This window comes from Ambystoma mexicanum, chromosome 6q (genome assembly GCF_040938575.1).
Source record: "Ambystoma mexicanum isolate Mex_15411 chromosome 6q, UKY_AmexF1_1, whole genome shotgun sequence".
Taxonomy (NCBI): domain Eukaryota; kingdom Metazoa; phylum Chordata; class Amphibia; order Caudata; family Ambystomatidae; genus Ambystoma; species Ambystoma mexicanum.
The window spans coordinates 616,722,937-616,738,371 of record NC_090937.1 but is presented as its reverse complement, the minus strand read 5'-3'; the positions used below and the strand labels follow the sequence as shown (position 1 = coordinate 616,738,371).

The 15,435-nt window shown below is 47.0% G+C and overlaps 1 protein-coding gene across 2 annotated transcripts in view; it reads left to right on the top strand.

Moving 5' to 3' along the window:
- The window catches only part of LOC138516180 (uncharacterized), a 341,043-nt gene that overhangs the window by 31,894 nt on the left and 293,714 nt on the right, over nucleotides 1-15,435 (top strand). For both annotated transcript variants that reach the window (XM_069631112.1, XM_069631113.1), the window contains exon 2: nucleotides 8,040-8,446. In XM_069631112.1, coding sequence (XP_069487213.1) covers nucleotides 8,040-8,446 — 407 coding nt within the window. The remainder of the gene's footprint in view (nucleotides 1-8,039; nucleotides 8,447-15,435) is intronic.

Below are 15,435 nucleotides of genomic sequence, written 5' to 3'. Positions count from 1 at the left end.
GTGATAATTAACTCTAAGGAGTTTGTGTTGCTCCTGTGCGTAATTTGGTGCAGAGATCTGTTACGTTTGCACTATAACATAAGTGGGTCCCTGCCACCAAATCTTTGTCATATGCACTGCTGGGTATCAAATGTAAAGGGCAAAAGGTGGCGTACAAGCGTTTACGCTGTCTTTTGCCCTTCACATTTGCACTCTGCAGTGCAAAGTGAGTAAATGCTGGTTGGCATGCCAGGCAGCATTTACTTTCTATTGTGAGCACTGCTTGTCTGTTCGCAGGGCAAGCAGTGCTCACAATGGAAATTAAATCCTCCCTGACCTGCTTGCATGTCGGGGAGTTTTCATTTCAACTGGGAACACTGCTTACCATGCGGTTTCATTTCAATTGTGCATGCTGGGTGTGTACAATGGATCTCTATGGGATATGTTAGAAACCTGAAGGTGTCTCCCTAGCTAGTGGCTGGGGATCTGTCATTCAGATGGCCAGGACACAGCCATCGCTATTGAATCCAGCTCCTGGGGATGGACCAGTGAGGGAGGAACACCTAGATGGGGGGTCCTTGGGGAGTGGGAGTGGGAGTCGGAGTGGGACACAGACAGGTAAGATGTGGTATCCCCCTTCTTTCAACACCTTTTCCCCATCCTATCAAGTATGATATTCCAACCACTGCCCCCCCTTTTCTGACATGAACACTTCGCACAACACGAAAGACAACAGACTAACACCCGTGCCGTTTACCTGACATGTCCCAATACAAGGGTCAGGCAAAGTCAGGCAATTGGCGAGAATCACAGGCTCCTGACGGCCCTTTCCCTTCCCCACACTGATAAAAGGTGGAGCATGAGAGCACAGGACGAGCAAGGTAGACCGCACAACGTGAGAGCTAACTCAGCACGGCAGTTCAAGAGGAGGCGAAAGACGGTGAATACTGAGAGGGTGACAAGGGGAGAAGTAACGTTGCCCTTTCCTATTAAGGCCCGTGAAACCTCTGCAGACAGGAACATAAGACCACAAACCCTTCTCTGCTGATAACCAAGCCGGGGAGAGACGCTGGTCTCCGTGGTACCAACCTTTACTTTGAAGGAGAAGAAAGCCAAGCGGTTTATCACAGCCAGTGAGTCGAGGGGAGAACCGTTAAGAAACCGGGCTGTGTTGAACAAAAAGTAGCAAGAAGCTAATCTGAACTTTGTACGGCTTAAAGGAACTATTGAGAAATTGGGGGAAAGCCTGCAACAGAGGCATTCGGAACCACGTGGGTGCTCACACAGGAAACTCTGGGTGATTACACGAAGATAGAGACTACCGTAACCAGAAGGCCTTATGGGAGAGTCGAAGAGAGGTCAAAGTGGTCATACAGCGGTCTTGTAAAATCCTCTGTACCGTCGAAAGTCTTTGACCTACAGATGATTGTGAAGAAAGGGAATGCATCCTGCATCGTGAAACCATAATGAACTGTGTTTCGTAAAGTTGGAAAGAGTGAACCCGGCGGAGGGACGCTAACAAGAAGGGACCAAGTGTGAAGTCCCATGAGCATTGTGTTGACAGGAGTGACCCACACAGTTAATCGTTTGAAAAGCCATTAAGACTTGTGAAAGTCAGAAAATCCATAGTGAACCTGAAAAGGGGGAGGCTAACGTCAAAATGGGGTCCGAGGCCGAAGGAGGAAGTTCCAGGGGTGGAAAGTCATCACCCAAAGTTCATTGAGAAAAGAACTGTTTAATTGATTTGGTTGAATACGATTTGTGAGGGGTCTGCGCCCAGAAGAGGGGCGCCCAGGGGTGAAGCCATCACCCAAAGCCATACATGGAACAAAACTCTATGTTTGTTTGTTGAAAATATCAGGCCCTCGAAGGCAAGAGACTTTTGTTAAAAGAGACTTAACCATCGAAGAACCTGATAGCTGGAATGGAACTATTGACTTGTGCTGGGAAAGCTCGAGTGTGTACTGTGCTCAGGAGATCCACCTTGGCCCGTGCTCAAAATGTGGGGAAGGTAGACCACTTGCAATCACTTCCTGGCTTATTATTTGTGAACACTTCCTCCTTTATTGAAAACCCTAACCCACATTCTTTCTGAAATTAGTTGTAAGGAATTGGTAATAGTTTTTTTTAGTATTGGCCCTTTTATTTTGACACAACGCCACAAGGACTGCCTTATTTTCATTTGATGGTGGATGCTTGCTTCCATCTTAGATTTAGGTGTAGGTTAGGCGTTTTTCCACCCTGCATTTACAGTTTAATAAAAACCCTTGAACTGTGATCACTTGTGTTTGTCTTTACTGTTGCCGCCATGAGTTCCTTACAGGTATACCTGCTTTATGTTGGTGTTAGGGATTCCGTTGAAAATGCTGGAGCATTTATATGGTGGAGAGGAAGGGAGCCGAGGAAATGCAAGTTGTGTTCCACCCCTGCTCTCCGCCTTACAAAACCTTGAAAATTAGACGTGACATGATTTCAAGACATTAAAGCCTTACTCAAGACTTTTACGCCTTGCATTCATGTTACGGGTCAATTGAACATGAGCCCCTTTGTGAGTAAGAAATGTAGTGCTGTGCCCATGCAGAGAATTGAGAAGTCAAGTTACTTTTTCAGCGTGGCTGGTAGCTTGAAACTTGAAATGTTTACATGATAGCTATGTCAGTTTTGGTTCTAAAGCATTGATAGGCAACTAATTCACATAAACCACATTAGACTATATTTCCCTCCAGAACCATTTACAAACTATTGGAAACGACAGTAGAAATGATTGCAATAATTAGGTATTATGGTAATGAAATACATTATTATTACTAATCCTATTAATTGCTATACATTTTTGCTGCAATCAATTAACTGAGACATGACTAAGAGAAAAGCTCACCATTTGTAATTAGTACAGAGACAAATTTTGGTGTTGCTGATGTCATTCACTTGGAAAATATATTCACCTCACTACTATTAGACAGTGACAATGAGACATTTAAACCTGTCTATGATGACAATAGACTAAAAATATACAGCTACAGCCCCAGAGAAAACGTGGAATGGTGGGCAGTTGGCAATACCACATTTGCCCCCATCAACAGACAACTTCCCTTCCACTTCCAAGGACAAGTTATTTCATGGAACATATATGGCCTTTTAAACACGCTTAGGCTATTAACTGGTGGGAATTTGTTGAACAGGCTAGTATAATATGTTGTCTTAAATTTAGTAACCTGCCAGGAAGTATAATTCCTGGCAATCAAAAATATATCTCCTCAAAACAGAACATTCCAGACTCCTCTAATGCACTCTAGTATTGCATATATCAGCACATCTGTTTATATACCTTTTGTTCATTATAATAATACATCATGAAATGCATATGGTGAAATCCAATAGAGTATATCACCCACAGTAACTGAACATTGTCTGACTTTTGCTTACCATCCTTACACTGAGATTCTGGGGGAAAAGGAAACATTGGGCCTCATTACGAGTCCGGTGGTAGCCGTGCCGGAAAAACCGGCAGGCTGCCGCCGGACCCGAAATACCATTCCTCCTCCGTGATTGCCGGAATCACTGGGGCATCACATCCCCGGTGACCCGGTAATTCCGGAGGCGGAATTCCGTAAATCCCCATTCCCACAGGACTCCATGTTGATGGGGACAATGGAAACACTGGTTCCGTCTATGACGGAGCCATTGTTTCTATTTCCACCTGCAGGTGGGTGGCGTTACTCCCGCCAGGTCAGACCTGGCGGGAATGACAACTCCCGCCTGCAGAACTCGGAATCAGCCGGTCCGGTAACACCGGTGGTGGCGGATTTACCGCCACCATTGTTTCCGGACCGGCAGGGTCATAATGAGGCCCACTATCTTTGGACAACCTTTGGACCCTGCTGTCATAGCCATTCTATTCTCACATCCTTCTATGAGGACAAAGTCCTTCTCTGTCACTGCTAGCTCTGTGGGGAACTTTGCCCTTTTTTCTAGATCTTTATGTCAGCCTTTCTGTGTTGTTGTTGTATGTTCCTATAGCTCTTCCATTATTTCCTTTAGTTAGGTATGTTGCTAGGCTGATCACTGGATCTTTCTTTTCTGCAAGTGTATCCATCAGTAGTGCTGTGGGAATAGTGTTTTTTTAAATGTATTGCACTTAGTTTGCAGGCTCGCTTTCCAGGTTTCGTCCTCACCTTGGGGTGTCTTGACATGTAGTCGGCTACCCAGTTTGTGAATAATCTCATAGCTGTACTCCTGCAGTCAGATGCCCTATCTCTCTATTCGCTGGGGAATTTTCATCCTCAGGTTCCCTTATAGCAATAACAATGCCTGGTGATCCGCAATACATGTGAATTTACATCTGTTCACAAAGTGGTGGAAATATCTGCAGGCCCAGACGACTGTCAGGCTTTCCCTTTCTTCCTGGTGCATGTTGCCCCAGTTTTCGGACAGAGCTCTACTGGCATAAGTGATGACATATTTGGCAGCTGCATCTTTCATCTCACTCTGGGCCAGGATGGCTCCTAGGCCCACCGGGCTGGTATCCACTGTGTTCTCCATCTGCCAGGCTCGGTTGAAGTACAGCAGATGGCGCACCACTGCTAGAGCAGATTGTATCTCAAAGGCTGTTTGACACTTTTCATTCGACTGAAATGGAACTTCCTTCCTGAGTAGCCAACGGATCGGGTCTGTCATTGTAGCATAGTTTGGTAGGTAGCGTGACAGTAACCTGCCATGCCCAAAAATTATCAGACTTGAGTCGGTGGGGGTAGTGTGGCGATGGCGAGGAGCTTTTCAGGATCAGGACTCATTCCTTGGTCAGAGAAAATGTGTCTGTAAAATTTGTAATGTGTTCTGTTTATGTCACACTTTTTTTTATTCAGGGTCAGTTCTAGTAGTGTTTGGTTCTTTTTGGGATCTGCCGAACATGAGGATATCATTACTGTAGTGTAAATACAGAGGTGATCGGCAGGAGGAGGCGTCTGATTGTTTCTTGGAAAATCTCTGCAGTGAACGAGATTTGAAGTTGAGTCGCTTGTATCAGAATAAGCCTTCATGGATGCAAAATTTGGTGACGGGTCTTCAGGCGAGGTGGAGAACTAGCTGATGGTAGCCTTGAATCAGATCAAGCTTCGAGCATCTGACCAGCTTATTGAGTCCCACGATCATGTCCTCTATGTTCGAGCCAGAGTGTCTTTCCCGTTGGATGACCATGTTGGTGATGCACACGTCTACTTACAGGCCAATGATGCCATTATCCTTCAGTACTAGCACCAATGGTGATACCCATAGGGTCAGGCCTTGTGTTGTTTCAATTATGTCATCTTGGAGAAGGAGACGTGGCTCTTCTGAGACTTTAGTTTGATGAATTCCTACGCGCCTGGGGTGTTGTGGTACTGGTCTGATTGAGGTGTCGCTGTGTAGTTTGATCACTGTGTTTTTTAGTTTTCCTAGTGCTCAGAATAGTTCTGGAAACATGGCAAGTATCTGAGGAATTGATATCGGTGTATATTGTCTTTGCCGTCATCGGGTCGCACTGTACTATTTCAGAACTGTCCTAGTGTATGTCGATGAATTCAAGGGTTCTTGCTGTTTTTTAGCTCAATAGACAATGACCAGCATGTGGGCTCCTGGGGGCATGTGTGGTTGCAGTAATCACTTTCTCTTTGTGGCGTATTTGGCATATGAGCTGTCCCAGGGTCACACCCAACTAGTATATTCTTTCCAGTGGACTTCATGAGAGGATACGCTGTTCAGATGGGGGTATAGTTATTCTTGTTCCTAATGTTGACAGTTGCTCCTTTGTCAACAATGATTTTGACCCACCTATTTGTAAGACTACTCTTGGTGGCATATGTATTCTACAGAGAAGCATTCTGCAGGGGCTTCCTGGGTATCATCTTCGTGGATGTGGACATCTTCGAGCACTCCTATAATTCTTCATGGGTGAGAGAATGGCAGTTGCCGTTGGGGAGGAGGAGCTGCTCCTGACCATAAGGGCTGGTACGTCCAAATCAGTGGGACCCAAACTTGTGAGAGTGATAGAGCTGGGATTGGACTTTGTGGGAATGGTACAACTTCTCTGCATACTGATCTAAAGTGGTTATCCCTCCCACAATTAGAGCATTGTTGCCCGATGGCTGGACATAGCTCTCTTTGTGAGAATGCGAATCCGCACCTGCAGCATAGCCTTGGTGCCTAATTCCTGTTAGTCGCTAGTGGGTATTGTTGTGGTACAGCATTAAGTTGAGGATGTTTTGAAGGCCATGCCGCTTGTACCGCTGCAACCGTTTCTCCCTTCTTGGTTGCTTCAATGGCGGTTGCTTATACATCTACTCTCTCATAGATGTGTGCTAGGTCAATTATTTATTCCAGCGGTAGTGGCTACTCTAATAAGTGTTTGTGGAATGCAGATCATGTCCATCCTTCGATTATTTGCAGACAGATCGTTTCCTCAGTTGAAAAGTTTGCAAACTTAAAGATTTGTGATTTATTTTGGAGTCCAGTAGCATACTTGCCCATTGTCTCATGGGGTAGCTGATGACACTGGTGAAAGCGTACCTTTTGTAGCTGCGGTTCGGTTGTTCTATTAGTTTCTTGTTGAGGGCGGCAGCGGGCATGTCATATGATGTTCTTTATTGTGTGGGAATCATTTTGAGGATTGTCTTGACTTCCTATGCCGCCAGGTTGGTGAAAATGTCTTGTAGGGCCAGTGACTTGTTGTCCCCACAGCTTTGATGAAGTCTTCTGTTCATTCTTCCCACCTCAGGCCTCTCTCCTGTCGGTGCTCTGCCAGGAACGGTTGTGAACTTCTGAGGAACGATGCTCTGGACGTTGGTGTCACATGTATGAGGACTTGCGCTGCTTGCTTGTCTTCCTTTGTGTAGCTATGAGTGTGGCAGGTGCGCCAGGCTCAGCCTACTCTGATGAGCTTCGGATGAGCATGCCAGGCGGGGTCGTGCTGTCTTTGTGCTTTATTCAGTGCTGCTGAAATGGGACTCAGGTGCGCAGTCTGCTGAGAAGGCTTGCTCACAGTGTTGTAGTCCCCCCCTTTGATCTGCAGTATGTAGTGGGAGGGCCTTTTTCAATGCAAGAATTTGTAATGTGTGTTCACTGTTCTCCTTGACGACTCTGAGTCCATGCTGGTGCTACTTTGCTGGACAGTGTGCCAGGAGCCATTCTATCACTTTATAGGCGGGTGACAGAGCAAGAGATGTGTTGGGCCCAGTTGGGTGCTTCTGGGTGCACTGAACCCCCCTATTGTCGAGGGACCGCATGCAGGAGACTGTACCTGCAGAGTTTGGGCTTGGATGACAGAACAAGGATGCGCTGGGGCAGCCCTGGAGCTGGGCAGCGTGGACTGACTGCAGCTATGGAGACAAGAAGCCAGATGGCGGATGGAATGGTGCTTGCTGTGTGAAATGGTGGCGCCGGAGTGGCTTTGGACAGCCAAGCATAGACAGGCGCGATGGAGAGTGAGAACTCCCTTGTTCCCGTTGGGAGTCAGCGGATACCCGTTTTACTGGAGCATGTACAGCAGGGGGAGTCGGCGGCAGCCAGGTGGCGGATGGATACGGATGACCACGGGGAACTCGCTTGTCCCGGTCAGGAGTCAGTGGGTAGTCATATTGCTGCAACAGGAGCTAAGGCGCAGGATCGCCTTGTCCTTTGTCACCAGTTGTTACATGGTACTTACAATTGGGGGGTGGTGGATGAAATCAGAGCTCGCCCCCAATGAATACTCGTAGCCGTCCAAAAGGCAACCTTCTCTTTATTTCCTCATAAACGTTCTGCCTTTCCCTAAACTCCTCTTCCTCCCTTCCGTCCGTGCCTTTCCCTTTCTCTGCCCCCGAAAGTGGTGTTCCCTTCATATCAATGCACAACAGAACCCAGACAAGATGGTCTTATTTTTCACCCCTTCTCTGCTTCAAAAGTGTATAATAGTAGTGGACCAGCCTATAAAGCTTGGAATAATATATAGAGAGAGCTAGATTGGAGTATGATACGCCGGGTTCAGCTCGTTTTTTTTTGCTTATTGTTCTGTGCGTACTAATTGTGCTTTCTCTTTTGTTACACAGAGACCTACAAAAATGCCGGCTGATAATCGAGGCCGAAGGGACCGATGTTCTGAGAACGTTTGACGAGAAAGGGCATACACCTGCTCACTGGGCTGCTCTAGCAGGATCCACAGAACTGCTTCACTATTTTGTGAACTCTGAAGGGCCCGTTGATGTACCAAGCAGGGCGGAACTGGGGCAGCACCCTATTCACTGGGCCTGTGTCGGCGGTGATATTTCCGCCGTGGACTTTTTGCTGCAGGTGGGCGTGTCCTTGGAGGTGAAGGACCAGAAAGGGAGTACTCCTCTGATCACAGCTGCACAGTATGGGCAGACAGCGCTCTGCTGCTACCTCATAAGCAAAGGGGCAAAATTCCAAGCGTGCGACTCTGAAGGGGACAATGCGTTGCACTGGGCAGCCTTCAAAGGTGAGTGAGCCTTTGTTTGATATCAAAATCAATCACCTGGAAAGGCGGTTGCAATATCATGCCATCATAATGTCAAACGTCCTAAGATTGTCATTTAACCATTGTTTGTGGATGTATTCCTTTTGGGGTAATGAAAACAAAGTTCCTGTGCACTGCTATGGCGTCACTGGCTACACTGTATGCCACATGCAGAGGCGTGATATCGCATTGGTAAAAAAAATCACTTTGACTGCAGCTGGACACACTGACACGCAATTAGTACCCCCATTCCAGTCGCTTTCGGTATTATTAGTATTATTATTATTATTGTATTTATTGAGTGCGGGCCTGGCTTTGACAAGAAAATGAGTGCTTTACAGAGGTATACAACAATGCAGAGCATGGGGATGAATAGGATATTGACATGGAGGAGGTTGCATAGTCTTGGGGCGATTTCAAGTCTGCGCGTGTCCTGGCATCTGGTGGTACGCTGTCCGCCGGAGATGCTGAGTTTCTCAGAGAGGTAGCTGGGTGACTTGAGGGGGACAGCCTTATAGATGATACAGCAGCACTGAAAGTGATTTGTGTGTGCAGTGGGAGCCACTGAAGGTCGATGAGGGCCGGGGTGATGTGGTTGTATCTGCATAGACCCTTGATAAGGCCTGCGTATGCATGTAGTACAATTAAAACAGGGGCACAAGACAGGATTGCGGAAGTCCTTCCAGGAGTATATTGCCCCCATCCAGGTGGGATAGCACCAGTGCTTGAAGGGTAGGTCTAATGCTGTCCAGACTGAGGAAGGGCTAGACTCTCCACAGGAGATGGAGCTGATACCAAGCTGTCTGAATTTCTTAGCTATGTGTGTCTTGAATGAGAGGTTTTTGTTGATGTGGAACCCAAGGGACTTGGCGCAATAGGTAAGCTCGTGTGTGATGCCCTCAGAGTTCATGGTGATAGCCAGGTCTGTATGTATAGGTATTTGGTGTTGTTGGTGAGTAGTAGGAATTCTGTCTTGGAGAGGTTCAGATTCAAGTTTGAACTGGGTATCCACAACTGGATCAGCGAGAGGCAGGGTTTAAAACTATGGAGTCCTTGATGGAGGCGATCTTGAGGTATAGCTGTGTGTTTTCAGCGTATTGGTGGGTGTGGATGTTGTATGCTGCTAGGAGGGCTCCCAGTGGCTCCATGTATTGATTGAAGTTCACTGGGGAGAGGATGGAGCCATGGAGCCCTGCAGGACTCCACAGGTGACGGGTAGCATTGGCGATCTAGACAAGTCCATCTGAACAAACTGCTAGCGGTTGGCAAGGCTGGACTTGAACCAGCATAGGACAAGGTTGCTGATCCTCATGTGCCAATGTAGGGTGTCTGTAAGCGCCAGGTGGTCTACTGTGTCAAATCTGGCTGTGAGGTCTAGTAGAACCAGGAGGCAGGGGTGGTTGTCGTCAAGGATGTTAAGGGTGCCGTCAACCACCTGTATGGTTGCCAAGTAGCATGGCTTCTGCCATTTGTTTGTTGCCTCTGATCTGTCCCTCAGTTACTAAGGTTTGCTTAATTGAACGAGTCTGCCCTTACTGGTTTAGGAACTGAAAGGCTCTTATCCAAACTCTAAAAAAGGAAATATAAGCTTTATTGTCTAAAGCTTGAACCCAACCCCCAAGGCAAAAGTACATTTATGGGCACCAGAGTGAAGCAATGATAGACAGTTCACCCACATTGTTTCTCTCTCAAGCATGAGTATTTCTCAATTCATCCTGATCTACTTCTTCCCTTTCCCTGCATCTTGGCTCTATTCCTCTACAGTCAAGCTCGTGCTGGCACTTCAATGGGCTTTGAGTGAAACATCTCTGGACCAGCGGAAGATGTCAACTGTATGTAACCTCAAAATTGTGGATACAGCTTTAAACGTGTTTTGGAGGGATTAGTTGCAGGGGAACCTGTTTATTTTGGGTTAAAAGTGTTTTTAAGTTGGTGTCTTTGTGGCTTGCATCCCACATATGTACATTTGACTTTTTTCAGTCTATGAGGGTAGGACTAGGTTTTAGTACATCCTGTTTTGTGTATGAAGGTGTGCCTCTTTATGGTACCTAGATTTACATGTTTCTGATTCTTCAGAAAGATACAGAGTGGGGCAGAGTGGAGTGTGGTCTGCAGTGGCTGTCATTTTGCTCGTGAATTTTGAGTGACTTTATAGTTACTATTCTTGGAGGCGGAGTCCTGCATTTGGAACTTGCTTCTGAACTATATCTGCTCAGTAACATTGTGGAGCGGAGTGGGGCAGAGTGGAGTGTGGTGTGCAGAGGCTGTCATTTTGCTGGTGAGTTTTGAGTGACTTTATAGATACTATTCTTGGAGGCGGAGTCCTGCATCTGGAACTTGCTTCTGAACTATATCGGCTCAGTAACACCGTGGAGCGGAGTGGGGCAAAGTGTAGTGTGGTCTGCAGGAGGCTGTCATTTTGCTGGTGAATTTTGAGTGACTTTATAGTTACTATTCTTGGAGGCAGAGCACTGGATTTGGAACTTGCTGCTGAACTATATCTGCTCAGTAACACAGCAGAGTGGAGTAGGGCAGAGTGCAGTGTGGTCTGCAGTGGTCTGCAGAATTACGCTGGGAGCTGCACAACGGTACTTCTTTTACCCTAAAAGTATTTTGCACTTACATTATGTACTACAGCGCAAATGTAACAGCGAAGCTCAGAGGAAAGTCTCTGCTTTTCCCTTCTAACGCCTCAGTGTGGCTGAGAGAAGGAATGTTTATCTGGCAGCGACTGACTACTGTGCTCAGAACACTCCTTTTTGTCTGAAAGTTGGACTGAGTGCCAATAAAACAATGACTCTCAGCGCTATCACAGTGTCTAAAGAGAAGCCAGCCAAACCTCCCCACCCCAAAGCATACGCTTTACGGATTCGGCTCAAACGACTAACGTCTCCAGTGAGGTGAAGCAAATCTCGAGCAACCTCATCATCTGTCGACAAAAACAAAAGGAGCATAATCCTGCCCTTTACAGCAACTAAACCAGAAGTTGTTACTACTGATGCGTCTTTGCAAACATTGATTTGCAACAATGCCACTGTAACATTTAAGAAAATCGCAAACCTTTTTTCACCTGCAGCTGGGGAGCGTGCAAAGGACTTAAATACTACTTGTTGTGTGGCCCCTTTAACTGGGGCGTGTTGCTCTTTTAAGTAATAAAAAGGGCCTCTGTGTGCATGTGCGAGCACTGCAGCAGACATGCAGAAAGTACAACCCTGCGTCTGTGTCGTTATTGGTATTGGATAGCCGTGTTTTCATGGCCTAGACCTAGAGGGTATCCTCGGCCTGTGTGACCACAGCGCCGAGGGCCACATGCACTGGGTGCCCACAGTGCCAGTATCAACGTCGGGTGCACCCAACACTCGCAGGGTGCCCCCTGCTGTGTAATACACTGTGTGATCATAGTGTCCCTGTCCAGCCGGGTGACCCACAGCTGCTCTGTGTCCTGCTCAGAAGCCCTCAGAGCACGACACGACATTGGTGACGAGAGAGTCTGGGCCCCGTGCCCCATCTGTGCGAATTTTGTAGCCTTTAAGCTGCCCAGTGCCTGTGGAGGACGCTGGGAAGTGGTGTCAGCCACCAAAGAAGAATGCCATTGCCGGTGTGGTCTGGAGGATCCCGGTCCCACTGGCGGTGATGGTAGGTGGAGCTCTGTGTCGGGACCTGTGGCTGCCGGCAACTCCCTGCGCAGCGAGGTGAAGAGGAGCTCCGTGGTTACCCACGCCCCTCCCCCACCACGCCCAGGCCAGGCAGCAGTGATTGTGTGCTTGCGCTCCGTGTTGGAGCTTCTGGCCTGCAGTTGCCAGCATTCCCCTGAGAAAGGGAGAGGCAAAAGATGTGTGGCTGCCCGCGTCCCTCATCTGCTGCATCCGGGACGCTCAACAGTGACTATGACTGCGCTCCAGTTCGGAGCATAAATACAGCAGAAATGGCACCTCATGAAGCCACACACCTTGGTTGCCCATCAGTGAATTCCAGTGTGCTCCGTGTCGGAGCAACCCTGAAGGGGAGAAGGATCTCCTGCTACAGCCCCGGGTCTGGTGTGAAATGTTCCTTCCTGGTGGGGGTGCAGTCAGAAAGACACGCGCAGGTGTTTTCTTTTTGTATGGGCGCTGTGGATGACTCTGCGCTCCGCCGGCTCAAGCAGCATAGGACATCAGGGACATCCAGTGAAGTTGTTGCACGTGAGGAGCCCAGGAATCCAGAATGCTGTAGAGAGTGAGGTCGTACTCTTGCTTGGGCAGATGGAGACCACAGGGTAGCGGCTCCCAGTGAGTGCTCGTGCTCCCATTTGACAACAAACAGAGCAACATCAGGTACCCATCATGGGAGATGCGGATGATGACGCCCAAGGGCCTTATTGGCAACATGGACAGCTTGTACCACTGTATGCCTTTGCTGTGGTAGGTGCACCTGCCAGTCTAGGACCCCATTGAAAGGCTTGGGTGGAGAACTTCGAACTGTATTGTGAGGCGGTGGAGATCAAGTAAAGTGCAAAACTGCCAACTTTGCTATGCTCAGCAGGCCCGGCAGTTCAAAAGTTGTTCAAGACTTTGTGGCGTGTTGCTCTTTTAAGTAATAAAACGGGCATCTGGGTGCACGTGCGGGCACTGCAGCAGAGACCAAGAAAGTGGCAACCCTGTGTCTGTGTCGTTATTGGTAATGGATAGCCATGGGCTCACGGCCTATAGCACCGAGGACCACGTGCACTGGGTGCCCCCAGTGTCAGTATTAATGTCGGTGTGCTCCCGACCATCACAGGGTGCCCCCTGCTATGTGATACACTGCGTGATTGTAGTGTCGCTGGACACTATTCTACTCAAATGCCAAATGGGTCAAGTTCCCCATTGTGATGTCGCAACAGTCAATAATGACTCGTTATGAAACCTTTGTCTAACTCTTCGACGTGATTTTTTGGGAGGTGTTGCTAATATAGAACCTAGTACGCGAAACATAATCCACCACCACAAACCTTACTGCAAGTCCTGACGTTGAACGGCTACTTGCAGCATCTGAAACTCAACTTGATACAAGCAGCACGGACACTAGTGTCTCTTTTTTTAACTAATGATTCATTGCACCAAGCACCTGCTTTTAATCCAAGTTTAAATACAGTTGCTGTCACAGTAAATGCAATGTTTGGCCTTTGTTCAACCCTTGCTAGTGGGCAACAGGCAATTAAACATATACTTGCCAGGGTTGTAGATATCATTTTGGCCAACAGTGCAAACTTAGACCAAACGGTAACAATAGAGCAGCCGGTTTATGAACTTGAATCTCAGGTAGGGAGTGTGTCAGCGATTCTAGCATGATGAATACTCCTCCTTCCGTGTATGATTTTACCCGAAACACAAGATGTCATACTGAATAACTCTTATGAGAAGGTCATAGACACATATTATGAAAATTACATCTTAACGTACTCAAAAATACTGGAGTGTACAGCAACTCGCCAGAACAAGAACACTGTGCCACAACTAAATAAAAGGAGGAAAAATAGGAAGAAGGCCCGCATAACGTCACCTTCTAATCCTCTGGCAAATGCTATAGGTCTGGCCATTATTGCTAACCACTAACCACGCTTCTTTGAATATTGAGCTGTGGACGGTCCCGGGTCTTTTCCAGACCTAGCAACTCCCCTGTGTGGACCTCACCTACAGCTATGACACCCATGCTCAAGCCAATATATTGAAGAACTGAGTGTGCAGCGGAGGAAACAGGCACACTGGACAAGTGGTTACAGGTGTCGGACTTACAGACCAAGCTCTTTCTTACAGACAGTGTACAGCTGCCAGTGGCACATGGCACAGTGCAATCAATCATCTTGTTATTGCCTAGTAGCCAAGATTTAAATGCAGAAATACAAAGCGATACTAGATTGGCAAATGGCTTAGTGAAATTTACCACTCTTCAGCTGCCTACTAGCCTAAAACTAAATGCCGGAACACAATGTGATACAATATCTGCTGCTGGCAAAGAAAGAATCGGCGTTCCTGCGGGCATTGTACAAAGGCCTCCTGAGGCCTTGTGGCATCCTCACGAACTTAATCTTCAAGATAGATACAAGCCTCAGGTAGCCGATAAGCCCAAAAATAAATATTGCCCAGTTGTCGAGCCCAACATGCAACTGGTCAACAGATCTTTTGTGTGGAGTTGCCGTTTACGTGTTGAGGAAACTTCTCCTACTAACCAAAGCCCTTTACTCAATTGTGCAAATCTCCTGAGGCTATAGCATCGTATGCCAGCATTAAGGGTTGTCTCTTTACCTGACATCACTACTGTTGATTTACCTTGTATCCACAGTACAAGTAACTGGCGATAGTGACATTTGATTCCATAGTAGTTGTTGACCGTATTGTTTCGGCTGCAGAACTAATTTGGAACTTGGGCTATGAATTGCAAACACAACAGCCCACTGAGAGTATAAAATGTCAGTTTGACCCCCTATATTCGATGGAAGGAAAGAAAGCTAGCAATGTCCAAAAAGTGCACAGCATAGCGAGTAATCAATTTTTCTCTGAATCTATCAATGTAACAGACATGAATGAAGGTTCATTGTCTATTTAGAGAACTGTGACTGATGATCAAAGCCACTGCTATAGCGAGATTACATCACCACAGTCATTACTTTCATGGAATACTAGGGGTTATTGATCATTTATGGTGCACCCAGAAGGGTTGCAGGATGTTAGTTCAGCAGACATATTTCTATTGCAGGAGACTTGGTGGTCCACTACATTTGTACTAGATCATTATTTGATATTTGTACAAGCTGCAACCAAGGCGAGCAAAGGACGTCCGAAGAAGGGTTTGTGCATTGAACTAAAGTGTCTTATGAGGCTTATTGTGATGATATTGCATCTGTATCTTCGTACTGTTTGGGAATTGCAGTCACTAACTTTCCTGTCAGTGGTAGAGCTACCCTTGTTCTTAATCTATATGATCCCCTGATGGCAGCCATACTACAGAGCCTT